The 25578-nt window shown below is 55.2% G+C and overlaps 3 protein-coding genes across 8 annotated transcripts in view; 2 read left to right on the forward strand and 1 right to left on the reverse strand.

Annotated features, from left to right (window-relative positions):
* JAGN1 (jagunal homolog 1) lies at positions 1-21753 on the forward strand. 6 transcript variants are annotated; one of them, XM_062200424.1, is made up of 5 exons: positions 1-98; positions 2987-3144; positions 5892-5945; positions 8497-8729; positions 20327-21753. In XM_062200424.1, the coding sequence occupies exon 5, from the start codon at positions 20400-20402 to the stop codon at positions 20787-20789; it is 390 nt and encodes a 129-aa protein (XP_062056408.1). In that variant the 5' UTR covers positions 1-98; positions 2987-3144; positions 5892-5945; positions 8497-8729; positions 20327-20399; the 3' UTR covers positions 20790-21753. The 6 variants fall into 6 exon arrangements, with proteins under 6 accessions (XP_062056408.1, XP_062056410.1, XP_062056407.1 ...); XM_062200426.1 differs by having other exon boundaries at positions 39-155; positions 8361-8729; XM_062200423.1 differs by having other exon boundaries at positions 39-155.
* CIDEC (cell death inducing DFFA like effector c) lies at positions 6385-12441 on the reverse strand. Its single transcript, XM_062200339.1, has 6 exons — positions 12382-12441; positions 12054-12131; positions 11124-11277; positions 8383-8541; positions 8142-8299; positions 6385-6547 (listed from the first exon to the last, which is right to left on the reverse strand). Exons 1-6 carry the CDS (start codon positions 12384-12386, stop codon positions 6385-6387), a joined length of 717 nt encoding a protein of 238 aa, XP_062056323.1. The 5' UTR covers positions 12387-12441.
* The window catches only part of IL17RE (interleukin 17 receptor E), a 22181-nt gene continuing 15373 nt past the window's right edge, over positions 18771-25578 (forward strand). The window contains exon 1 of the mRNA XM_062200417.1: positions 18771-18825. The gene's annotated coding sequence lies outside the window, so the exon portion shown is untranslated. The remainder of the gene's footprint in view (positions 18826-25578) is intronic.

The following is a 25578-nucleotide window of genomic DNA, read 5'->3' on the forward strand; positions in this document are numbered from 1 at the left end:
AGCTCTGACCGTCACTCGGCCGAGCGAGCCGGGCTCCGTTTTCTGACGGTCCGGGAGTCCCGGCGTTCGCGTGAGCACGTGCTGTCAGGGAGACTGAGGTACCGAGCAGCGGGATTGGCCCGCGACCGGAGGGCCTGACTTAGGGCCAAGCCGGGGTGAGAGGTCAAGGCTGCCCGGCCGCCGCCCTGCCGCGTTCGTCCGGTCAGGGATGGGTAGATCCACAGCCGCTAGGCGAGCGACGCGGGGGAGGCCAGGCTCCGGGCAGAGCTTGGACTGTCTGTGGTGAGGCCCGCGGGGAAAATGAGCCTCGTGGGCCGCGAGTTAAGAGTGTGTTTAATCCACTTAGATGCTCACTTAAGAGGGAAGATGGCCGCCGCCGCCGGGCGCCGGCTTCCGCATCCGGGTCTCCTGCGCGGGGGGCGGGGCCAGGCTCCCCGGCAGGAGGCGGGGTCTCGGGTGGAGGCGCGCGGGGCCGGGTGGGCGCCGGGCCCGGCTCTGGCCGCCCCTCCCCGGCTTCCGCAGTGCGGACCCCTGCTCACCGCCGCCCCGCACTCGCGCGCGGGAAGTGACCGCCTAGACGCAGGCCCGCGGCGGGAAGTTGACCGGGCTGACGAGACCCGGCGCCTCGCCCGCCGCCATCTTGGTCACGCCATGGCGGTGCTCGGCCGCGGGGAGGAACTGGCTCACCACGGCCCGTGTCGCGGCGCCGCGGGTTGAGCCGCTGCCTGATGCCGGCACCCCGCGAGGCAGTTCCCAGTGCGCACCCCGGCTGCTCGGCCTCCCCTCCAGCTCCCTGCTGTGGTCTGGGAAACTGCACGGTGACCCAGGTGCTTGGGCCCCTGCGCTCACGTCGGGGACCCGCGTTCTCCCTCTCCCTCCCTCTTCCTTCTCTGTACCTGTGCCTTTCGGAGTAACACTTTTATCTTTCAAGATTTGTTTATTACAGACACAATCTTCCACCTGCTCCTTCGCTCCCCAGGTGGCCACAGCACTGGTCCAGACCAAGCCAGGAGCTTCATCTGAGTCTCAACACGGGTGGCAGAGGTCCACGCACTTGGGCCATCTTCCACTGCTTTTCTCAGGCCATCAGCAGTGGAGCAGCCGGAACTCCAACCGGCACCCATATGGGATTCTGGCACTGCAATGCCACAACGCTGGCCCCCAATAAATCTTTTTTTTTTTTTTTGACAGGCAGAGTGGACAGTGAGAGAGATAGAGAGAAAGGTCTTCCTTTTTGCCGTTGGTTCACCCTCCAATGGCCGCAGCGGTTGGCACGCTGTGGCCGGCGCACCGCGCTGATCCGATGGCAGGAGCCAGGTGCTTCTCCTGGTCTCCCATGGGGTGCAGGACCCAAGCACTTGGGCCATCCTCCACTGCCCTCCCTGGCCACAGCAGAGAGCTGGCCTGGAAGAGGGGCAACCAGGACAGGATCGGTGCCCCGACCAGGACTAGAACCTGGTGTGCCGGCGCCGCAAGGCGGATAATTAGCCTATTGAGCCGCAGCGCCGGCCCCCAATAAGTGTTTTTTAAAATGTGAAAGATAAGTTTATTCTGATGTAAGAGCAGTATTAAATGCAATTTTTTTTTTTTTGACAGGCAGAGTGGATAGTGAGACAGAGAGAAAGGTCTTCCTTTTTGCTGTTGGTTCACCCTCCAATGGCCGCCACGGCAGGTGCATCGTGCTGATCCGAAGCCAGGAGCCAGGTGCTTCTCCTGGTCTCCCACGCGGGTGCAGGGCCCAAGGACTTGGGCCATCCTCCACTGCCTTCCCGGGCCATAGCAGAGAGCTGGCCTGGAAGAGGGGCAACCGGGACAGAATGCAGCGCCCCAACTGGGACTAGAACCCGGTGTGCCGGCGCTGCAAGGTGGAGGATTAGCCTGTTAAGCCACGGCGCTGGCCTAAATGCAATTTTTAAAAAAAAAAAATATTTAATTGAGAGGTAGAAAGACAGAGGGAGAGACAGAACGAGGTCTTCCGTCTGCTGGTTCTTTTCCCAGATGGCCTGAGTGGCCAGAGCTGGGCCAGTCCAGAGCCAGGAGCTTCTTCTGGGTCTCCTGTCCTTGGTGCAGGGGTCCCAGCACTTGGGCCATCTTCCACTGCTCTCCCACACACATTAGCAGGGAGCTGAATCGAAGGAGGAGCAGCCAGGACATGAACTGGCATCCACATGGGATGCCAGTGCCACACAAGCTGAGATCTAGCCCCCTGCAGCACAGCACGGGCCCCAATCTTTTTTTGAAAATTCACAGCAGGAAAAGGTGGGAAGACAGAGGTTGGGGAGCAGAGGGAAAAAGTAAGAGAAATAACTACAGAAGCAAAGAAGAAAATGGGTTCTGTCCTACAATTAGAGTTACACAGGCAAGCGGTGTGCTTTTTAAAGATTTATTTATTTGAAAGGCGGAGTTACTGAGGAGAGATGGAGAGTGCCTGTTCGCACATCAAACGGCCTCCAGTGGCCGGTGCTGTACCAGGCAAAAGCCAGGAGCCTGGTTCACTCCCCAGATGGCCAAAACAACGAGGACTGAGCCAGGAGCCAGAGCTGCTTCTGGATTTCCCACGTGGGCAGCAGGGTCCCAAGCACTTGAGCCAACCTTCGCTGCTTTCTCAGGCCTGTTGGCAAGGAGTTAGATGGGAAGTGGAGCAGCCAAGATGGTGTTGCAGGCCAGAGCTTTAACCCACTGAGCCACTGCACTGGAGCCTGCAAGGCTGTATCCTTTGTGTGTTTAATTCACTAACAGAACTAGGATTTCTAATTTGTTGTTTCCGTTAGCGATAACCGACCAGTAAAGCTAAATCCATGCATGGGCGTGTGGCTAAATCAGTTGTAAGACATCTGTACCCCGGAGCCGTGGATTGTAGAGTGGGCAGATCTCTATGAAGTCTTGAGTAGTGACTCAAGTATTCAAACATTGAAAGGGATGCTGTGAGTGTGTGCATGTGATGTATAGTTATGCATTATAGTGATACATTTCTCTGCTTTTGAAGGGATACGCAAATGGATGAGTTTGCATCCAGCGATGGAATAAGGCCGGGGAAGACAAGTGATCGTGTTTACTCTTTGGAACTGCTTATATTTGTTACATCGTTGATCAATTTCTTTGCATGCATACATAGAGACAGAGAGTTTAAAAATCTGTCAAGAGGTAGGTTTGAGGCTAGAGGTTAAGATTCTTTCATCCTTTATCCAAGTGCCTGGATTTGAGTCCTGGTGCCACGCCCTATTCCAGCTTCCTACGAATGTACACCCTGATAGGCAGCCATGATGGCTGGGTCGCAGGGAGACCTGGATGGAGTTCCTGGCTCCTCACTTCAGCCTGGTCCAGCCTAGCTGTGTAGGCATTTGAGGAGTGGTCCAGCAGATGGAAGATCTGTCTCTGCGTCTCTCTCCCTATAACTCTGCCTTTCAAATTAATAAATCTTTTTTTAAATGTAAAAGATGGTCAGCACTGCGGCTCAATAGGCTAATCCTCCGCCTGCGGTGCCAGCACACTGGGTTCTAGTACCAGTCGGGGCACCGGATTCTGTCCCGGTTGCCCCTCTTCCAGGCCAGCTCTCTGCTGTGGCCCAGGAGTGCAGTGGAGGATGGCCCAAGTGCTTGGGCCCTGCACCTGCATGGGAGACCAGGAGAAGAAGCACCTGGCTCCTGGCTTCGGATCTGTGTGATGCACCGGCCACAGCGTGCCAGCCGCGGTGGCCATTGGAGGGTGAACTAATGGCAAAGGAAGACCTTTCTCTCTGTCTCTCTCTCTCTGTCCACTCTGCCTGTCAAAAAATAAAAAATTAAAAATTTTTTAATGTAAAAGATAAGTTTATTTTGATGTGAAAACATTTTTTAAATAGTATTTTTTAAAAGATTTTATTTACTTGAGAGGCACAATTATAGACAGAAGGAGAGACAGAAAGGTCTTCCATCCACTGGCTCACTCAGATGGCCTCAGTGGCTGGAGCTGGGCCAGTCTGAAGCCAGGAGCCAGGAGCTTCTTAGGTCTCCAGAGTGGGTATAGGGACCCAAGAGCTTGGACTGTCTTCCACTGCTTTCCCAGGCCATAAGCAGAGAGATAGATTGGAAGAGGAAAATCCATTTGTATGATGGATCTTAAAAAAACTCATGGAAAAGATATTATGAAAAAGCTATGCATGCATTTCAAAATGTATGTGTACCAGAATCTTGAAATTCTGTATTCCATGAGTTTTTTTAAGTGTCCTTGGATTGATGGGACTGGTGAGAAGTTTGGAGAAAAAGTGTTTTGTTTGATCTTTCTTGGGTTCAACTGGGAGGGCGTGCCTGTGCCTTGTCGGGCCCCACGCCTTCCCATGACTGCCAACTGGAGTAGCAACAGAAGGCCTGAGGCCAAGGGCTGGGGCAGAGCCTCTTAACCACGGGGACCTCCCCTCCCCTGCCACTCCCTCACTGCACCCCTCCCTGGTCCTCCTGAGACTGCAGCTCTCTCACCCTGCTCCTTGGAACTTTTCCTCCCCTGTCCCCAGCCACAGCAAAGGCTGCAGTTTCCCACTCGTTGTCCCTTCCGCTTCCACTGTTGATCTCTGAGCCCCTCATCCCCCAGAGCAGAGAGGGCTCAAGGCCCAGAGACCAATCATGCAGGACTCACTCCTGACACTGGGTCTCAGGGGAAGGCGGCCTGGCATAGATGCCAAGCCCTCCATGGTCCTCACTGTCGCCCAGCTGTCAGGACTTGTCAGGAGGAGCAGGTCAGCTGCAGCTCCAGCCTAGCTTTTGTGCTGATGGAAACATCACGTCTGCATGCCAGGAGGCCCAGCCCGTGAAGCAGCTCCCAGAGCAGGGAGCCCAGAATAGCAGGAGCCCTTCAGCCTTGGCGGGCTCTGGCAGCTTCCCAGCCCAGCAGCGCTGTAACCCAGACCTGTGTCCTGGAATTGACTAACTCCAAATAGGCTTCTGAGCAGGGGTTATGCAATGACGCAGTATTTGGGTCTGAGAGCCCCAGTCTGGTCTGCGTTGCCTGGTGCTGCGGCTTCCCAGCTCGCAGGCAGTGCACTGAGCTCCTCTGGCTGCCAGCAGCTCCTAGAAATCCCGAGTTGACCCCCAGAACGCGAACAGGAGGCTGGGGACCCGGGGATGGAGCACTTGCCCACTTAGACACCTAGAGGGTTATTACCAAACGTGACCCTAAGGCATTATAAGAGCAAGGCAAACGGGGCACAGCAGTTAAGCCGCAGCTTGGACATCTCCAGCCCACATCCTGGTGCCTGGCACTGAGTCCTGCCCCCTCGGTTTTGTTTTAAAGATCTATTTTGTTTGAAAGGCAGAGTTACAGAGGAGGAGAGAGAGAACGAGATCTTCGCTCCACTGGTTCATTCCCCAAGTGATTGGAACTGCCGGAGCTGGGCCGATCTGAAGCCAGGAGCCAGGAGCTGCTTCTGCCTCTCCCATGCGGGTGCAGGGACCCAAGCACGTTGGCCATCTTCTGCTGCTTACCCAGGCACATTAGCAGGGAGCTGGGTCAGAAGTGGAGCAGCCAGGAATCAAGCTGGTGCCCCCAGGGGATGCTGGCATCGCAGGCAGTTGGCTTTACCGCCGGTGTGCACCCTGGAAAGCAGTAGGTGATGGCTCAGGTATTTGGGTTCTTCCCACCTACATAGGCGATCCAGTTCGAGTTTCTGGCTCTTGGCTGCAGCCCAGACCCAGCAGGGAAGATCACTTGCTGTCTGTTGCTCTGCCTTTCAGATAAACCAGATCAATAAATAAAGAACAATGAGAATAGCACTTGATCCTCTCCCTCCAATCAAATCTCTTCTGAAATGCAGATGTCCTTGGGAATTGGCCCTTAATGGTACTGACTAGAGTAGAGGGTCTGTGTAAGTCTCAATTCTACGGAATCTAATTCCAAATCAACTTCTGATTGTTGTGCAGAAAGAGTGCTGTTTCCTGTGACCCTGTGACCCCGCAATGAGGAGTGGCTCCAAGGTAGAGTCTTGTCTTCCTTTGTCCTTCTCCAGGCTTCCTGGGAGAAGCCCACCCCCACCCCAGAGCACACTGGCAAAGACAAGAAATCCTCGAAAATAATTTATTGTGAAATCTCCAGTATCCTACGCTGGTGGGCTGGACCACTCAGGAGCAGGCAGCATCCTCACAATGCAGCGTGGGAAGATGTGGTTAAGGGGCAGGCTTAGTGACCGACCCCAGTCGGGTTGGTGACGCTCGCACAGCCAGGAGCCCGGAGGTCTGCTCCGGCTGACCCACTCCGGGCTCCCAGCCCTTCCTCCTGCTTCCTCAGTCAGGGGCCTGTGCACAGAGGAGGGCAGTGTGCGGAGAAGCTGGACAGCTGCCAGGCTTGTGTGTGTGACCCACGGAGCATGGTGACCCCAGGGAGTGCTGGCGGGGGGACCTCCAGGGCCCAGCACCCTCAGTGCAGTATCCTCAGGCAGGCGGGGAGCAGGGCTGAGGCCTTGCCCGTGGGCGGCTGCCCGTCCTCCTCGGCGTCCAGGAGCCTCTGCATGTACCAGGAGGTGCCGAGCAGCATGTGGCCTGTGGCCCGCATGCCAAGGAGGGCCCAGCGCAGGGCTTCCCTGGGTGGAATGAGAAGGCACTCGGGTCAAAAACAGGACAGATCGCTCCCTGCGCCCCTGACCTGCACCCCCCGCACTAGCCTGAAACATTAGTTTTCTTCAAAAGACATAAACCCTGCTCCATGCATGAAGGAACCCTGAGCCAAAGAAGCCCGGCACATGGGATGGGGTATAGTAATCCACTTAGGTGAGGGCCCTGGAACAGGCAGAGTGGTAGAGACCGAGGGAGCAAAGAGGTTACCAGGGTCTCTAGGGAAGGGGAGGGGCAGTGTTACTTCATAGGTGCGGGGTTGCTGTTTGGGATGATGAAAATGTTCTGGGAACAGACAGTTGCACAAGATTGTGAGTGCACTTAACACCACTGAACTATAGCCTTAGAAACGGTTAGGATACAGATGAGTGTTCAGCCCAGGGGTTGAGATGCTTGTGTCCCCTGTGAAAGTGCCTGGGTTCAGATCCCAGTTCTGCTCCTGATTCCAGTTTCCTTCTAATGCACACTCTGGGAGGCAGCAAGAGACAGGTACTTGGGCTCCTGCCTTTCGGAGGGAGACCTGGATGGGCTCCTGGCTCCTGACTTCAGCTTGGCCCAGCCCCAGCTGTTGCAGGCAGTAGATGGGAGATTGCTCTGTTTCTGTCTCTGCCAACTGTCTCTGCCTTTCAAATAAATAAAGTGGTATATATATAAGTAATATGTTTGTGGGAAATGTGGATGATGAAAAAACATAAATTGATTTTCAAATTTCTGTGCCAAAGTGAAGTTATCTTTTAATTCATTTTCACAGCATTTTTGAAGAACCTTGTATTTTACTATAATTTTTATTTTTAAAAATATTTATTTATTTGTAAGGCAGAGTCACAGAGAGAGAAGGAGAGACAGAGAGAGAGAGAGAGAGAAAGGTCTTCTTTATTTTATTTTATTTTATTATTATTTTTTTTTTTGACAGGCAGAGTGGACAGTGAGAGAGAGATAGAGAGAAAGGTCTTCCTTTTGCCGTTGGTTCACCCTCCAATGGCCGCCGCGGTAGGCACGCTGCGGCCGGCACACCGCGCTGATCCGATGGCAGGAGCCAGGTGCTTCTCCTGGTCTCCCATGGGGTGCAGGGCTCAAGCACTTGGGCCATCCTCCACTGCACTCCCTGGCCACAGCAGAGAGCTGGCCTGGAAGAGGGGCAACCGGGACAGAATCCGGCGCCCCGAGAAAGGTCTTCTAACTGTTGACTCACTCCCCCAAATGGCAGCAATAGCCAGGGCTGTGTTAGGCTGAAGCCAGGAGCTTCATCTGGGTCTCCCACATGGGTGCAGGGGCCCAAGCACTTGGACCATCCTTAGCTGCTTTCCCAGGAGCATTAGTAGGGAGGTGGGTCAGAAGTGGAGCATCCGGGATGCAAACCTGCACCCATTCAGAATGCCAGCATGACAGGCGCTGCCTAAGCTGTTTTGCCACAACGCCAGCCCCTATAGTAATTTTTTAAAACCTAGTAGCTCCACTAAGTCAGTGGGCTGACTCCAGCTTATTATTTTTAAAACTTCTGTTTATGAATACATTTTACTTGCTAGAGGGACAGAGATCTCCCGCTAACCCCTGCCGACTCACTTGACGATGCGCTTGGCCCTGTGGCAGTGCAGGTCGTAGGAGAGCGAGTACGTGTCGTAGAGAGTTGCCTTCACGTTCAGGCAGCCAATGAAGTCCTGAGGGTGTAGCTTGTACAGGTCAAAGGTGACACGGGCCACATCAATCTTCTTGGTGGGCTTCTGGGAGCAGGAGAGAGTGCCAGTGCCCTACAGCAAGACACCCCTCGGGGACTTCCCCCAGGCTCCCAGTTACTTGCCCTCACCTGTTCTGACGGAGGCTGCCACTGCTGCCCCTTCTGGAGGACCATGAACACCGTATCCCCCGAGAGGGCTTGGAAATACTCATCTGTGTCCACAATGGTGCCGTCTTCCTCCAGCACCAGCAAGAAGGACTTGTCCGCCAGCCTCAGGGCGTCCCACACCTGGGAGACAAGATGACAGATGTCTGACGTCCCCACGGAGCCACAGAGCTTGCATGAGGAAGACTCCCAGCAATCAGCGTGGCTGGCAGAAAACCGGTGGGCTGGGCCCGGGCCAGGCTCTCGGCAGTGGGATCACCCCCCTAAGACTGACAGACCTCCTGGTGCCTGGCTGCAGGATTACAGTCTAGGTCAGTGCTGTCCGGTAAGATATTGGGGGGGGGGGGGATCATATACGTAACACTGTATTGAGATGCAGTTTCTGTACCATAAAATTCATCCTTGTAAACTGTACAACTCAGTGGTTTTTAGTTTGTCCACCGAGTTGTGCAACCATTACCACTGCCTAACTTCAAAACCTTTTCATCACCCCAAAAAGAGACCCAGAGCCCGTTAGCGTTGTCCAACCCATGGCAAACGCCCCTTTACCGTCTGTCTCTGTGGATTTGCCTATTCTGGCCACTTCACACGTAGAGAATCATACAACATGGATCTTTTCAGAATGGCTTCTTTTGTCTTTTTAAACTTATTTTTGGCCGGCGCCGTGGCTCAACAGGCTAATCCTCCGCCTAACGGCGCCAGCACACTGGGTTCTAGTCCCGGTCGGGGTGCCAGATTCTGTCCCAGTTGCCCCTCTTCCAGGCCGGCTCTCTGCTATGGCCCGGGAGTGCAGTGGAGGATGGCCCAAGTGCTTGGGCCCTGCACCCTCATGGGAGACCATGATAAGCACCTGGCTCCTGCCTTCGGATCAGCGCGGTGCGCCAGCCGCAGCTCACCGGCCGCGGCGGCCATTGGAGGGTGGACCAACGGCAAAGGAAGACCTTTCTCTCTGTCTCTCTCTCTCACTACCCACTCTGCCTGTCAAAAAAAAAAAAAAAAAACCAAACTTATTCTCACTTCATTTGAAAGACGGAAATAGACCAAGAGAGATCCTCCATCATTCCCCAAATGCCCACAGTTGTCAGGACTGGGCCAGGCTGTTGTCAGGAGCCAGGAACTCATTCTGGGTCTCCCGTGTGGGCGGCAGGGACTCGTACGTGGGCCATCACCTGCTGCTTCCCAGGTGTGTATCAGCAGGAAGCTGGCTCAGAAGTGAAGGAGCCAGCACTTGAACCGGGAACTCGGATACGAAATGCAGGCCTCCCAAGTGGCTTCCTAACCTCGGCACAAAATGCCTGCCCCAGGGACAGGCTGCCCCACACCCTGAATGGAGGAGATAATGCCAGACTCCGCGGACAGCCACAGCATTCAGGGCCGTGAAAGTCAAGGCAAGTGAGGCTTGATCCAGACTGGGGACTAAAGGGACAGGCAGTTAAACACACACTTGAACTTGACCTGGGCCCTTCTGCTACAGAAGATATCAGTGGGACAATCGGCCTGCTTGAGTGGAGTCTCAGGATTAAACTCTTGTCATGTACAGTACTTTTCCTGAATGTAAAGGTCGTGTCGAGGTTCTATCAGAAGATACACTGAGGTGTTCAGGAACAACAGGGAGCAGGTTCACAGCTTGCGCTCCAGATTCAGGAAAAATTTTGCGTTGTTCTTGCAGTTTTTCTTAGTTTATGGTTGTTTCATGTTGGTTTACAACAATAACAGCCCTGCACCGCTTTTTTGTTAGCCTTTAAAATGAAACCCCAAGTGCGGCCCCACCCCCACCCGCTGCAGTCTGGACAGGCCCACGTCCTCCCCCGTCCCTCAGTTAGGTTCAGGTCCGAGCCATCTTTGTGTCTCTGTGTTCCTCAGAGATGCCCCTCAGTCCTGTGGCTACAAGAATCTGCTGCAGTACCCACTAAAGAGGAAAAAAAAAAATTCTTTTTTTTTATAAAGGAAAAATTTTGAAATCCATGTCTGTGAAGGGGTCTTCAAAAGTTCATGATGGTGCATTATGGGAAAACTGGGCCGGCGCTGTGGTGCAGCAGGTAAAGCTGCCACCTGCAGCGCCCACATCCCATATGGGCGCCAGTTCCAGTCCCAGCTGCTCCATTTCAGATCCAGCTCCCTGCTCATTGCCTGGGAAAGCAGCAGAAGATGGTCAAGTGCTTGGGCCCCTGCAGCTACATGGGAGACTCGGATGAAGCTCCTAGCTCCTGGCTCTGGCCTGGCCCAGCCCTGGGAGGTTGCAGCCATGTGAGGAGTGAACCAGCAGATAGAAGACACTCTCTCTCTCTCTCTCTCTCTCTCTCTCTCTCTGCCTCTCCCTCTCTGTAACACCGCCTTTCAAATAAATAAATCTTTATAAAATAAAGCTTAAAAGAAAGAACTATAGCAGACTTCAAAAATTTTTGGCACCAAAATACTTACCTCTTAATTTAGTGTTTCACAAACTTTATGAAACAGCCTTGCACAAGTTTAAGAACTACTGGAAGAGGGATCCTAAGAGTCTGTCCAGCAAAACTGGGACGTGCTGCCCTACCTGTCCCCCTTCAGGCATCACTCATCAATCCCACAGCTTTCTGGGCAGGCACTAGCAATCCACCGGCACTGGTTACAGAAGGGAAGTCTCTTTCCCTGGGATGTCCCTCCCTGCGCAACCCCAGGCAGGCCTTGGAGCTGGACATCGGAGGCAGTGGGAGGCTGGCCCCTACCTTGTGCCGGAGGTCCTCCAGGCTGTGCGCCGAGATGCCTTTGCGCTGTTTCCGGTCTGCGGTGCTCACGCGGCAGGGCCGGGCCCTGGAGCCCTGCAGGCTGGGCTCTGACAGCAGCTGCTGGGTCACCACCGAGGTGCGCACGGCCACTTGCCTGGGAGCCGGTGGGCTTCAGGTGGGCTCCCTGATGCTCCCACCCCTCCCCCAGCCTGCCCCAGCTGGGCTTAGCAGAAGCCTGCTGTGATGGGCAGGTGGATCACCTGGGGGGCGGCTGGCTCAAAGGAGATCAGATTCCGTGGGGGAGGGGGACCTGAGAGCCCCCTTGTGAAGCAGGTTCTCAGTCCAGAGGGGGAGCTGATGGCAGACTCCTCCCTGCCCACATGCCTCCTCCCTCCCTTGGGCCACGCCCTCTCACCTACAAAGTGGGGTGACCTGGGGGATGCCCAGGTCAGTGGACTGTGAGGTGCACATTGTGGAATGGAAGGAGACAGTCTGGATTTTGGAGTCAGGCCCAAGTTCAAATCTGATCATGTGGCAGAAGAACCCTTACTGCCCAGAGCTGCTGGGGACTGGGATGGTGTGGGGGTCTCTGCCATGCTCACAGGGTGCAGAGTGGACAGAAAAAGGGCTGGGCAGGTGTGTGTGTGGGAGCTGGGAAGAGAGGCCGTGGCCACCAGATGTGCGAGGCTGAACTAGTTTAAGACTTAAATGAGATCAGATCAAGCCTGGGGCGCCGAGGGCTCCATGTGTGGGGGTGCAGGCAGCAGCGGAAGCCTCTCACAGGGTGGGGGTGGGGGCTGTTGAGGGAGCAAAGCCTGGGGCCCCACCCCAGACCTCCTGAGTCAGGATCTGCACAGGGACAAGGTCTTCATGTGGCCGATAAGCCCATGAAAGTTGGAGACTGCCTTCCCTTCCACTCTGGGCTCTCACCTGGAGCTGGACTTGGGGTAGAGACGGCTCAGAGACTTCACAGCGTACTCCATCCTGGTCAGCTGCACCGTGCTGCACCTGGGAGGCAGGCAGAACTGGCTCGGAAGTGTGGCAAGGCAAGGTCCCCTTCTTGTCCTTTGCCATGGTTCAGCCTGCTCCCATCCCACGAGCATCTGCCGGCCAGGGCCTCTCAACCCAGCTCTCACACACACTTGCCCAGTCCTTTTTCTGTCCACTCTGCACACTGTGAGTGGGGCAGGGACCCCCACTCCATCCCAGTCCCCAGGCTCAGCCCCGTGGGCGCCCCTCCTGCCCCGGCACTGCTTACTCCATGCTCCTCCGGTCCCGGCTCTGGTCTCACTGAGCAGGGATCCCAAGTCGGGGAAAGAGGCCCTGCCTGGCTGTGCCTGCCCCTGGGGACAGAGTCCGCTCGACGCTGGCAGGAGGTGAGTCACGCCACCTCCCTCTTCTGGGGACCGTTCCTTCACCTATGGTCCAGAGACCTCCCAGGCAGGCAGCCAGGTGGAGCCTTAATTTTACTGAATTTTATTTCATTTAAGGGTAAATGCTCACTGTGGCTTGTGGCTCCTGGCCCCCATATTGGACAGCACCTGCCAACCCTGATCCCACATGCTCCGCTCCCGTGCGCCCCAGGCCCTTTCCACCTGTGGCTCCCTCTGCCTGCGGTGCCTTGCCAGGACCCAGGGCTAACCGTGCGCAGCCGGAGGCTCCAGCTTTACTGCCTTCCACACTTGGGAAAACTCTGGGCAGTCACAGATCAACCCTTTACCCTGCCCTTCCTGGCCAAGGGTGCCTCCGGGTCTTTTTCAGCTCCAGCCCCCAATCCATGGGTACCTGTCCGAGGGGTGCTCTCCCTATCCAGCTGCCAGCACGGGGAGGGCATGGCACAGAGCAGGGGGCACAAGGAGGTGGTGTGGCACCCTCCTCAGTTGGGTGGAGTCACCTGTTCTTTCTAACGACTCAAGGGCTCCCAGACCAGCCCCTAGAGACAGACACCCAGTGCCCACATAGCTCTGCCCAAGCCTGCTTGCTTTGGCCTCTCTCCTCCCTGTCCCCAGCCAAACCTGCCAAGCCCACCCTCACCTGCTTTCCAGGAGCAAAAAGCCAGGCTCACCACCCCCTCCAGCCTCTTGGCAGGACAGCCCTGCCCACCCACGCCTCCCTCCATTTTATTTCCAGCTCCCAGAAAGCCCCTCCCCTCTCCTGGAGCCCCAGCTGGGGAAAAGAGCAAGGGGAAGGAGCTGGCAGCTCTCCCCCCAGGGGCCAGAGCCAGCCTGACTTTCAGGAAAGGAGAAGGCGGGTTTCATAAGTGCCGTGAGGTCTGCCCTAGAGGATCAAGCACCGGGTGCAGGCAGCCGGAGATGTGGGCTGTGCCCCAGAACCCCGGACTGGCAGCTTGAGCCCCAGTTTCACTCATCTTGGTTGTGGGATGATGACTCCTGTTTGATGAGGTTGTGCTGAGGATTTGTGATCATAAAAGAAAAGGTTTTGCAACGTAGACATCCAATAGCTAGAATGGTTACCAGTATTGCTGATAATAGTTACTAAGTCGTAGCACAGACTGGCCTGGCCGAAATGCGTGGTGGTCCAGGGTGTAGGACAGTGCGTGGCAGTTCCACTGATGACCGTGTCTCCGGAAGTGAAAGCAGGCCTCCACACAAGCGCCTGTCCGTGAATGTTCACGGCATTCTTGGTAACAGCCAGGAGGCAGAAAAACCCAGTGTTTCTGTCAGCTGATGACCTTTGAGAATGTAGTTGATCCATTATGGATATCTAGCAATAAATATCCATCTATCAATAAGAAGGGTCGACTTAGCGCTGCCGCGTGGGTGAGCTTTGGAAACATCCAGCAAAGGGGAAGAAGCCTGTTGGAAAAGATGACTCTAGAACCTTGCAAGCAGGGGCCTGTTGTGGTGCAGCAGGTTAAGCCACTGCCTGTGCAGCCAGCATCCCATTTGAGTGCCAGTTCTAGTCCCGGTTGCTCTGTTCACAATCCAGCTCCCTGCTAGTGGCTCCAGTACTTGGGCTCTGGCCACCCACATGGGAGACCCAGATGGAGTTCCCGGCTCCTGGTGTCTGCCTGGCTCAACCCAGCTGTTGTATCCATTTGGGGAGGGAACCAGCAGATGGAAAATCCCTCTCTCTTTCTCTAACTCTGCCTTTTGAATAAATAAAATACATCTTTAAAAAATTCCCAAAATCATAAGTCACTAGTACTGAGAGGGTGGAAATTTAATCTAATGATGATTTTTTAAAAGATATTTTATTTATTTGAAAGGCAGAGCTACAGAGAGGCAGAGTCAGAGAGAGAGAGAGAGAGAGGTCTTCCATCCACTGGTTTACTCCCCAAATGGCCACAACGGCCAGAGCTGGGCTGATCTGAACCCAGGAGCCAGGAGCTTCTGGTTCTCCCATGTAGGTGCAGGGCCCCAAGGACTTGGGCCATCTTCCACTGCTTTCCCAGGCCATAGCAGAGAGCTGGATCAGAAGTGGAGCAGCTGGGACTTGAACCAGCACCTATATGGGATGCTGGTGCTGCAGCCAGTGGCCTTACCTTCTATACCACAGCATCTGCCCCTCTAATTACTGTTTCTAGAAGCTGGGCCTGATGGCAGGTCCTCAGTAATTGGGTGTGCCCTCGGCAGGTGGTTAGGAGAGCTGAGTTGGGGCGAGCCGTTATCTGTTCCTGGCTCACCCGTGCTCCTTCCTCTGCAAGGCTCCTTTGTGGCCTTCCTCCAGCCTCAGCAGACGGCCGGAGCGGGGGGGGGGGGGGGGGGGGCTCCACCTGATCATGACTGTGAACCTGCAAAACCGTGACCCAAACACCCTCCTTCCTAGGTAGCTTCTCTCCAGTGTTCCTCACGGTGATGAGAGCCAGAGGATAGAATCACATAGTATGATCTGTTCAGACGGATCTATTAAGGCAGAATACTGATTAGCAACGGCCCAGGGCCGGGGTGAGGGGTTGGGGGAGATAGGAAGTGTTGCTAACGGTCACAGGGTTTCTTCGGGGGAAGACAGATGTTGCACCTGAGAGGTCCAATCACAGTAGCCTGGGTGATGCTTGCCAACCCTGTAAATATGGTAAGGATTGAACTGTGCACGCGAGTGAGAAGGTGACTCATGGTTTAATTAAGGATGTTATCTCAATAAGGGTTAAGCAAAATAAATAAATAAATAAAGAGTTCAACCTCATCTTTATTTTAGCACAAGGTTTTTACACTTTAGTGCATCAAAATGACCTGAAGGGCCTGTTGGAATTCCGACTGGGGGCTCGTGTTGTGGCACAGCAGGTTAAGCCGCTGCTTGCAAACTCTGCACCCCATATCAGAGTGCTGCTTCAAGTCCCAGCTGCTCTGCTTCAGATCCAGTTTCCTGCCGATGCCCCTGGGAAGGCAGCAGATGATGGGCCAAGTTCTTGGGCCCCAGCCACTCACGTAGGAGACCCAGATGGCGTTCTAGTTTCCTGACTTCAGCCTGGCCCAGCCCTGACTGTTGTGTCCATTTGGGGAGTGAACCAGTGGATGGAAGATCTCTTCTCTCTGTCTTGCCCTCTCTGTGCATGTTGTTCTGACTTTCAAATAAAGAAACTTTTTTGAAAAAATTCAGATTGAGTTGTTAAGATGTCACTTGGGACTCCCACATCCCAAATTGGACGGCTTGGGTTCAAGTCCTGGCTCTGAACCCATCCCAGCTCCCTGCTAGTGCACAACATGCCCTGGGAGGCAACAGACGATGGCTCGGGTGGTTGAGCCCCTGCCACTCACATGTGAGTCCCAGAGAGAGCTCCTGCCCAGCCCCAGCTACTGTTGGCATTTAGGGAGTGAACCAGTACATAAAAAGTCTCGCTCTTTGTCTCTTTCCACATAAGTAAATAAAACTAAAATTTCTTGAAAATTCAGATTGCTGCCCACCCCACTCCCCAGAGGTCCTAACTCAGAATGTCTAAGGTGCGTTCTAAGAATTCACACTTTAAAAAAAAAAATTTATTTACTTACTTGAAAGGCAGAGTTACAGAGAGGCAGAGGCATAAAGAGGTCTTCCATCTGCTGGTTCACTCTCCAGTTGGCCACAACGACCAGACCTGTGCCGATCCGAAGCCAGGAGCCAGGAGCTTCTTCTGGGTCTCCCACATGGGGGCAGGGGCCCAAGGACTTGGGCCATCTTCCCCTGCCCCCCCAGGCTCTCCCAGGCTCATTAGCACGGAGCTGGGTAGGAAGTGGAGCTTATACTGCCCCTTCAGTGTAAGGTGCCAGCGTTACTTGCAGTGTTGTAACAGTGCTGGCCCCTGGACAACGTGGGTGAAGTATTTACTATATACCAGCCCTCCAGGGGCTGAGAGCGCAGCGGGAAACAAGACAGCTGTGTCCCACACCCTCAAGGCTGACATTTCTGTGTGTGCCGGGGGTCGGGGGGCATAGGCCATGAACAAACGGAAAAAATTTCAAAATAGAAATGATTTCAGGCAGTCACGTTCTGGGAAGAGCACAAAGCGAAGTGATATTTTATAGCCAGTGTGTATATGAAATTAAATAGCACTGGTACACACGTATGCATAAAACAGCAGGGCGAGGAAGGACCGGGCTGGGCAGCCTCTCGCTCCATCCTGGCTGTGCAAAGCCAGGCTCTGCAGTCCCAGGGGACAAGTGAGGTAGCTAAAGGAAATATTGGCGCGCAGGCGCTGAGAAGGGCGTCCTCAGGGTGCAGAGCGAGAGCTGCACAAACAGCTTCCTCTGTCAGGCAGACTGAGAGCCCAGGGAGACGGGCGACCCCTGCAGGAGGAGGTTCTGGGACAGGGCTGGGGCACCTCCCGTGGGCGTCGATCCACAGCTCTCGCCTTCCCAGTGTGCATTCGTGTCCCCCAGTGGGTGACTCAGCAGCAGTCTGGCTTTGATGAAATCCAAGCACAGCCAGAGCCAGACAGGATTCTTCCCAGGGCTCCGGACAAAAGGATGCTTTGGCTCAGGTGGAAGTCAACGAACGTTTCCTGAACGCTGACAGCATGCCAGGCACTGTGCCTGCGTGGGGACAGACAGATCTGGTCCCTGACCTTTGAGGAATTCACATTCCAGGGAGGGAGGCAACGTATGAGCAAGATTCTCAACACCTGCAAGTGGAGACGGACTCCACCTGTGCTCAACGGATCAGGAAAGAAGCCTGCATTCAGCTACCCTAAGAGATGCCCCACATGCTAAACTTTAGCAGAAGGAGTGAAGTCAAATGACCTACAATACATAGGAGAAGTACATTGCAACTAAAATTCCAGTTAAAAAATGTATGTCTTTCCCCTCTCATTCTCCGCTCCCTCTCTATCTATGTGAGGGTACTTCAAGAAGTTTCTGGACAATGAAATATAATTTTAAAGATTTTATTTATTTATTTGAGAGGAAGAGACAGAGAGAGAGGTCTCCCATCTGCTGGTTCACTCTCCAAATGGCCACAACAGCTGGGGCTGAGCTGTTCCGAAGCCAAGAGCGAGGAGCTTCTTCCAGGTCTCCCACGTGGGTGCAGGGGCACAAGGACTTGGGTCATCTTCTGCTGCTTTCCCAGGCCATAGCAGAGAGCTGGATCGGAAGTGGAGCAGCTGGGACTCGAACTGGTGCCCATATGGGATGCTGGGACTGCAGGCAACAGCTTTACTCGCTACGCCACAGCGCTGGTCCCTATGTTACTTAAAATTTTTATTCACTTTAAGGGGAGACAGAGATTCCAGGCCAGCACCGCGGCTCACTTGGCTAATCCTCCGCCTGTGGTGCTGGCACACTGGGTTCTAGTCCTGTTCAGGGCGCTGGATTCTGTCCTGGTTGCTCCTCTCCCAGGCCAGCTCTCTGCTGTGGCCTGGGAGTGCAGTGGAGGATGGCCCAAGTGCTTGGGCCCTGCACCCCATGGGAGACCAGGAGGAAGCACCTGGCTCCTGGCTTCGGATTGGCGCAGTGCGCTGGCCTCAACGCGCCGGCCGTAACGACCACTTGGTGGGAATTAACGGAATAAGACCTTCTGTCTCTCTCTCTTACTATGTCAAAAAAAAAAAAAAAAAAAAAAGAGAGAGAGAGAGAGAGAGAGAGATTCCATCCACTGGTCCAATCTCCAAATGCCTGCAACAGTTGGGGCTGTACCAGGCAGAAGTCAGGGGCCAAGAACTCAATCTGGGTCTCCCACGTGGGTGCAGGGGTCCAAGCACTTGGGCCATCTTCCACTGCTTTCCTAAGCCATAGCAGAGAGCTGGATCGGAAGTGGAGCAGCCGGGACTCGAACCGGATGTCCACACTGCAGGCGGCAGGCCACAGCTCCAGCCCCTGCAATGACTTAGTGGTCTCTGGAGGGAAACTTCTGAGACGGGAAGCTGTGTGCTGGGAAAGGCGTAGAAGCCTTCCAGGAATCCAGCTCCCGGCCTCCATGCTGGGAATAGGGGTGTCGGACTCACTTCCTGTGGCTCTGCTCGCAGGGTGGGGCACTACCCAGAGTTCCCGGCTCCTGGGTGGGGCCGGGACCCTAGAGACGGTCCTCCCAGCGGGGGCAGAGGGGCCGGAAGTGCGCCTGGCACTTCCGCTCAGCCGTTGTGTGGCTGCGCCGAGGTGGCGATAGAGGGGTTGGCGGAGCTGTTGGCGCGGCTGGCGCGGCGGCGGGCTGTGCTCCGCGCTCCGGGGTGCTGAGCAGGGACCATGGCGTCTCGGGCAGGCCCGCGAGCGGCCGGCACGGACGGCAGCGACTTCCAGCACCGGGAGCGCGTCGCCACGCACTACCAGATGAGGTACGGAGCGAGGCGCGCGGCGCCGGCGCCCCCGGGGTCTGACAGCCCAGCCAGCCCCCGGCCGCCCGCACCCTCCTTCCGCGGCCGCCTCGGTCGCGTCCCCGGCCAGCCCCGCGAAGCCCAGTGCCCCCCGCGAGCGCCGCCCCGTGGTCCGGCCCGCGTCCCGCGTGGGCTCCCGGCTCAGAGCCACGGGTGCCGTCTCGGGCGTGTGACCTCGAGAACTCGGTTTCCTCGTCTGTGGCGGGAGAAGATGGGAGCTAGCGCGTGTTGGGGTGATGGGCACCTGCCGCATGGCACCGGAGCCGTGGACCGGGCGGCCCGCGGGCGAGGCGGCGTCTCCGTGGTCGTGCGCTCGCTCGCATCCGCGTGGCGTGGGGGTGGGCGCCGGGGTGCGGTGGGCCTGGCCGTCAGTTGGAAGGCGGTCTTAACGCCGGTCCTTGAAGCCCAAGAAGCCGGGGTTTTTCTCTGCTTCCCTGTGGTATTTTAATATAAAAATCGAACGTAGATCTTTAAGGCCCCTGAGCTTTCTAGAATGTTCCTTGCAAGTTTCTTCCTAGACCAGCTTTTCTGCACGCCGCGTTCACGCCCGTCCTTAGGCCCCGGTGTGAGCCCGCGTTGGAACCCGGGCAGGTGTCTTCACTCCTGGGTCTCAGAGCGGCGGCTTTGCCCCCTGGGGGTGCGGGCAGCTGCATCTGCGGCCTGGAGGAATTAGGAGAATGAGAGAAACGTGAGCCTCCCCTGGCCGGAACGTCCACGCTGGCTGGAGACGTGAGGCAGGCCGGGCTGATGTCCCGGTCAGTGCCTCCTTCCAGCCTGCGGTGTGGCTCGGCAGCTCTGGGTTGCTCTGCCTCTCCACCCGCGCCCTCCTAGTCTCTCCACAGCGGGTCCTGGCTCCGCTCAGCTGCTGACTTCCTGGAGTACCGATGCTTACGGCTTTTCCGCTCGAATGTCGGTGCCCGGGCGTGCAGTGCCCATCTCCAGAATCCTTCGAGCCTGGCGGAAATGCCACCCTCTGGACAGCCTTGTTTTACACCCCGTCCCACGCAGAGCTGTTCTGCCCATAGCTCATGGATCATATGAGAACTTTCTCACTCACTTTTTTTTTACATTTTTAAGATTTATTTATTTGAAAGGCAGAGTTACAGAGAGGCAGAGAGAGAGAGGTCTTCCATCTGCTGGTTCACTTCCCAGATGGCCGCAACAGCCGGAGCTACGCCAATATGAAGCCAGGAGCTTCTTCCTGGTCTCCCACATGTGTACAGGGGCCCAAGCCTTGGGCCATCTTCTGCTTTCCTAGGCCATAGCAGAGAGCTGGATCGGAAGTGGAGCAGCCGGGACTCGAACCAGCGCCCATTATGGGCTTCACCGGCTGCTCTACAGCACCGGCCCCAGGGGTCTGTGTCTTACTTTTGTATCTCATTCTCCAGTACAATTGCCTAGCGTGCAGTTGGTGGTCAGAAAAGCGTGAATGAAAGGTGCTCTCCTGTGCTCTGCCCCACAGTGTGACCCTCAAGTATGAAATCAAGAAGCTGATCTACGTGCATCTGGTCTTATGGCTGCTGCTGGTGGCCAAGATGAGCGTGGGACACCTGCGGCTCCTGTCGCATGACCAGGTGGCCATGCCCTATCAGTGGGAGTACCCGTATTTGCTGAGCATCGTGCCCTCCCTCCTGGGCCTCCTCTCCTTCCCGCGCAACAACATCAGCTACCTCGTGCTCTCCATGATCAGCATGGGGCTCTTCTCCATCGCTCCCCTCATTTATGGCAGCATGGAGATGTTCCCCGCTGCCCAGCAGCTCTACCGCCATGGCAAAGCCTACCGCTTCCTCTTCGGGTTTTCTGCCGTCTCCGTCATGTACCTGGTGCTGGTGCTGGCGGTGCAAGTGCATGCTTGGCAGTTATACTACAGCAAGAAGCTCCTGGACTCTTGGTTCACCAGCACGCAGGAGAAGAAGCGGAAATGAAGCCTCCCTGATGGTCTCTTTGTGGGCGCGGCCTGGGCCTCCCTGATGGACTGCCCTGCGGGTGAGGTCTGGGCCTCCCTGATGGACTGCCCTGTGGGCGCGGCCTGGGCCTCCCTGATGGACTGCCCTGTGGGCGCGGCCTGGGCCTCCCTGATGGTCTCTCTGTGGGCGCGGCCTGGGCCTCCCTGATGGACTGCCCTGTGGGCGCGGCCTGGGCCTCCCTGATGGACTGCCCTGTGGGCGCGGCCTGGGCCTCCCTGATGGACTGCCCCGCGGGTGAGGTCTGGGCCTCCCTGATGGACTGCTCTGTGGGTGAGGCCTAGGCCTCCCTGATGGACTGCCCTGCGGGTGAGGTCTGGGCCTCCCTGATGGACTGCCCTGCGGGTGAGGTCTGGGCCTCCCTGATGGACTGCCCTGTGGACATGGCCTGGGCCTCCCTGATGGACTGCCCTGTGGACGTGGCCTGGGCCTCCCTGATGGACTGCCCTGTGGACGTGGCCTGGGCCTCCCTGATGGGCTCTGTGGGTGAGGCCTGGGCCTCCCTGATGGGCTCTCTGTGGGTGAGGGGGGTCGAGGACCTGGTCTTAAGTGTCTTTTAGGAATTTGGCAGCTGTGGTGTTGGCACCTGAAGCCAGCGTGGTCCACATTCTGGAAAGCCGCTCCTGCTGACATCTGCTGAGGGGGCAAAGTACATTTATTCCTGGTTGACTGGAGCTGAGTGACTGACAGCAGGGAAACCAATCTAAGCTGGGTCAGGTTATCCTTTGAAGACTGCACCTTGCCTGCCCTTGGTCATTCCCCCTCCTCCATCCATCTCCCCGTAGCCATCAAAGACTGAGGGAGATGAAGCATAAATCCAGTTCCACTTGGGTCTAGGTCATGGGGCAGGAAACGCTGGGGAAGCTGCTCTTGCAGGCTGTGGTCTCTGCTGAGTAAACAGAACCTCAATAAAGACTGCCCTGGCCGCCCTGTGTCTGTGTCTGGGCTCTGATGCCATGAGAGGTGTCGGTGTTTGGGTGGCCTTAGGCACCAGGAGACCGGAGAAGCCTGGCAGGGGCTGTGAAGTAGGCGGAGCGTACCCGGGGAACCCTGCCTCTGATCGTCAGCCACTACCAGGACCTGCCCGTAGTCTCCGGCTGGGAGTGACCCCTCCTCATTAAATAGTTGGACACTCAAGTTGATCAGTAAAAGAATTTTATAGGAAATGTAATCTACATGTGAATCCGTCAACATGGTATCTAATGTTATGAGTTTTAATAATAGAAGTCGGGAACAGCGCTTTGAGCTGCAGGACCCTTGCACACGCAGAAGTCCCGACACCCAGGAAGTGCGCGTGCATGCCGTGTGTTCTGGGAGACATCCAGGTCTGCACCCAGCTGCTCCGCCCTCGTAGTTCTGTGAGCTCCAGCAGCAGGCGCTCCTCCTCTCGTGATCTGATCACCCCCTCAAATTTGATGTGTCTGCACCGCTGCTGTCAAGTGAGAATCCTGGGAAAGCAGTGGAAGATGGCCCCTGCACCCACATGGGAGACCCGGAGAAAGCTCCTGGCTTCGGATCAGCGCAGCTCTGACCATCTGGGGAGTGAACTAGGGAATGGAAGACCTCTCTCTCTCTGTCTCTACTTTTTTCTGTAACTCTTTCAAATAAATAAAATGAATCTTAAAAAAAGTGGAGCAGGCCGGCGCCGTGGCTCAACAGGCTAATCCTCCGCCTTGCGGCGCGGCACACCGGGTTCTAGTCCCGGTCGGGGCACTGGATTCTATCCCGGTTGCCCCTCTTCCAGGCCAGCTCTCTGCTATGGCCCAGGAGTGCAGTGGAGGATGGCTTGGGCCCTGCACCCGCATGGGAGACCAGGATAAGCACCTGGCTCCTGCCATTGGATCAGCGCGGTGCGCCAGCCGCGGCGGCCATTGGAGGGTGAACCAACGGCAAAGGAAGACCTTTCTCTCTCTTTCTCTCTCACTGTCCACTCTGCCTGTCAAAAAAAAAAAAAGAAAGAAAAAGAAAAAAAAGTGGAGCAGCTGGGACTCAAACCAGTACCCATACGGGATGCTGGCACTGCAGGCCTGGGCTTTATTTAACCTGCTGTGCCACAGTGCTGGTCCCTAGATAACTTTTGAAGACTCATTATGGAAGTAACTAAAACCTCAAACAGCTGCTTGGTGTGTGTGCCTTGTTGGATTGTGTGGGTTCTGGTTCCCTTGGCATTTCCCCCCTTTTTGCCTGACGGTGGCAGCATTCCCTGAGGCAAACCTCTTGTTGGGTCTTGATTAAATGGAAAGAACAGAATATTGGTGTTCAGATCCATGTGCACCTGCTGCTCATAGGACCGGGATCAACCCTGCCTGTTCACAGGTTGTGAAGATAAAAGGAGATGCATTGTGGAAGTGCTTTGTGGAGGCTGGAGCTGTGGTGCTGCGGGTTAAAGCCCCGGGCTACAGCGACGGCATTCCATATGGGGCTGGTTCGGGTCCCTGCTAATGTGTCTGGGAAAGCAGTGGAAGATGGCCCAAGTTCTTGGGCCTCTGCACCATGTGGGAGACCCAGAAGAAGCTCCTAGCTTTGGATCAGCTCAGCTCTGGTCATTGCTGTCATTTGGGGAGTGAACCAGAGGACGGTAGACCTCTCTCCAACTGTTTCAAATAATTTTTTTTTTTTTAAGTGCTTTGTGAACCACATAGCTCTCAATCGATGCACAGAGTGGTTATTGTTTCCTGATCCTTGTAGGAGTAGAGAGTAGGTTGGAGGGATTCTTAGAAACCTTCTAGGTCACTAGAAAGGCAGTGTTGGGCAGTGAGTGGTTTCTCATGAGACTGACTTGGGTTGGGATTCTGCCGAGGCGTTTTACTACCTTGTACCTTAAGCTCACTATTGGACCTCAGTTTTTGATCTGACGTGGGAGTATCTTAGTACCTCCCAGCAGTGTCATGAGGCTTAAATAAATGACATGTGTAATCGTCTCTTCCATTGTAGTGGCTTAGTATCAAAGTGTCTTCCCCAGGCAGTGGGGGATGGCCCAATTGCTTGGGCCCTGCACCCGCATGGGAGCCCCAGAGGAATCACCTGGCTCCTGGCTTCGGATCGGCGCAGCGCGCTGGCCATAGCAGCCATTTGGGGCATGAACCAAAGGAAGGAAGACCTTTCTCTCTGTCTTTATCTCTCACTGTCTAACTCTGCTTGTCAAAAAAAAAAAGTGCCTTTCCCAATGAGCAGTAGTTGACTTCCTTTCTCAGATTGGAAGTTCTTGCCTTTTCTCACTTCTGGAAGAGGAGCTGGTGCTGTGGTGCAGTGGGTAAAGCCACCAGCTGCAGTGCCAGCACCCATATGGGTGCCAGTTTGAGTCCCAGCTGCTCCACTTCCAATCCAGCTCCCTGCTAATGCGCCTTGGAGGGCAGCAGAGGATGACCCATTTGCTTGGGCCCCTGCAACCACGTGGGAGACCTGGATGAAGCTCCTGGCTTCTGATTGGCCAAGCTCTAGCTGTTGGCAGCCATTTGGGGGATGAATCAGTGGATGGAAGATTCTCTTTTTCTCTCTGTCTCTGCCTCTCTCTAACTGCCTTTCAAATTAATTACTTTTTTTCAACTTTTATTTAATATAAATTTCCAAAGTACAACTTCTGAATTATAGCAGCTTTTGCCCGCATAACCTCCCTCCCACCCACAGCCATCCTATCTCCCACTCCCTCTCCCATCCCATTCTTCATCAAGATTCATTTTCAATTATCTTTATATACAGAAGATCAACTTTAGTATATTCTAAGTAAAGATTTCAACAGTTTGCACCCACACAGACACACAGTGTAGAGTACTGTTTGAGTAGTAGTTTTGCCGTGAATTTGCATTGTACAACACATTAAGGACAGAGATCCTACAGCGGAGCAAGTGCACAGTGGCTCCCATTGTTGATTTAACAATTGACACTCTTATTTATGACGTCAGTAATCACCCAAGGCTCTTGTCATGAGCTGCCAAGGCTATGGAAGCCTCTTGAGTTCACAAACTCCCGATCTTATTTAGACAGAGCCATAGTCAAAGTGGAAGTTCTCTCCTCTCTTCAGAGAAACAAATTAATTACCTTTTTAAAAAAAATTCTTGAAGAGCAGAGGTGAAGGGTGCTCGCCCACTCTTGGTTTTTTATTGATCTGATTGGTTGAATTTCCTGCCCTGGGTGTTCACCAGTGGGTGTGGTTGGCTCGCCAGACCTTAGGAAGTGGCCATCACAGAAGACCCTGGAGCTGCTGCTGCGTGGTCTGGCCAGGGAGGCTGTGACCCTGAACTGTGTGCTGGAGCATGCAGAGCGGCCTCCACAACTCCCTGGACTGGCTTCGTCCGCAGGTCAAGGTCATGGAGTGTGATGTTTTGGGCAGTTCATGCACAAACGCCAGGAGACACAGGCCTCGGCCATTTCCAAGAGGTCAGGGCCTCTGGAGCTCGCCACACAGCCCTGTTGCCCTTCCTCCTCTTCCACCCCAGTCCAGCCTCAAAGTTGCTGACCATGTGTGTGTTGACGCTTGTTGAGCAGTCCCCACCCTGAGAGGTCTGGCCACCTCAGCCTTGAGCCTGCTGCCTGTATCACACTGCTAGCTCCCACTCCTCCTGCGGACAGCACAGTGTTCTGGCCGAAAGAGCCAAGAAGACGTGCTTGTGAGGCCCAGCGCTCTGCATCTTAGCTGTGTGTATTTGTTTGTTTGACAGAGTTAGAGACAGAGAGAGAAAGGTCTTCCTTCTGTTGGTTCACCCCCCAAATGGCTGCTATGGCCGGCGCTGCACCGATCCGGAGCCAGGAC

This window comes from Lepus europaeus, chromosome 9 (assembly GCF_033115175.1).
Source record: "Lepus europaeus isolate LE1 chromosome 9, mLepTim1.pri, whole genome shotgun sequence".
NCBI classification, from domain to species: domain Eukaryota; kingdom Metazoa; phylum Chordata; class Mammalia; order Lagomorpha; family Leporidae; genus Lepus; species Lepus europaeus.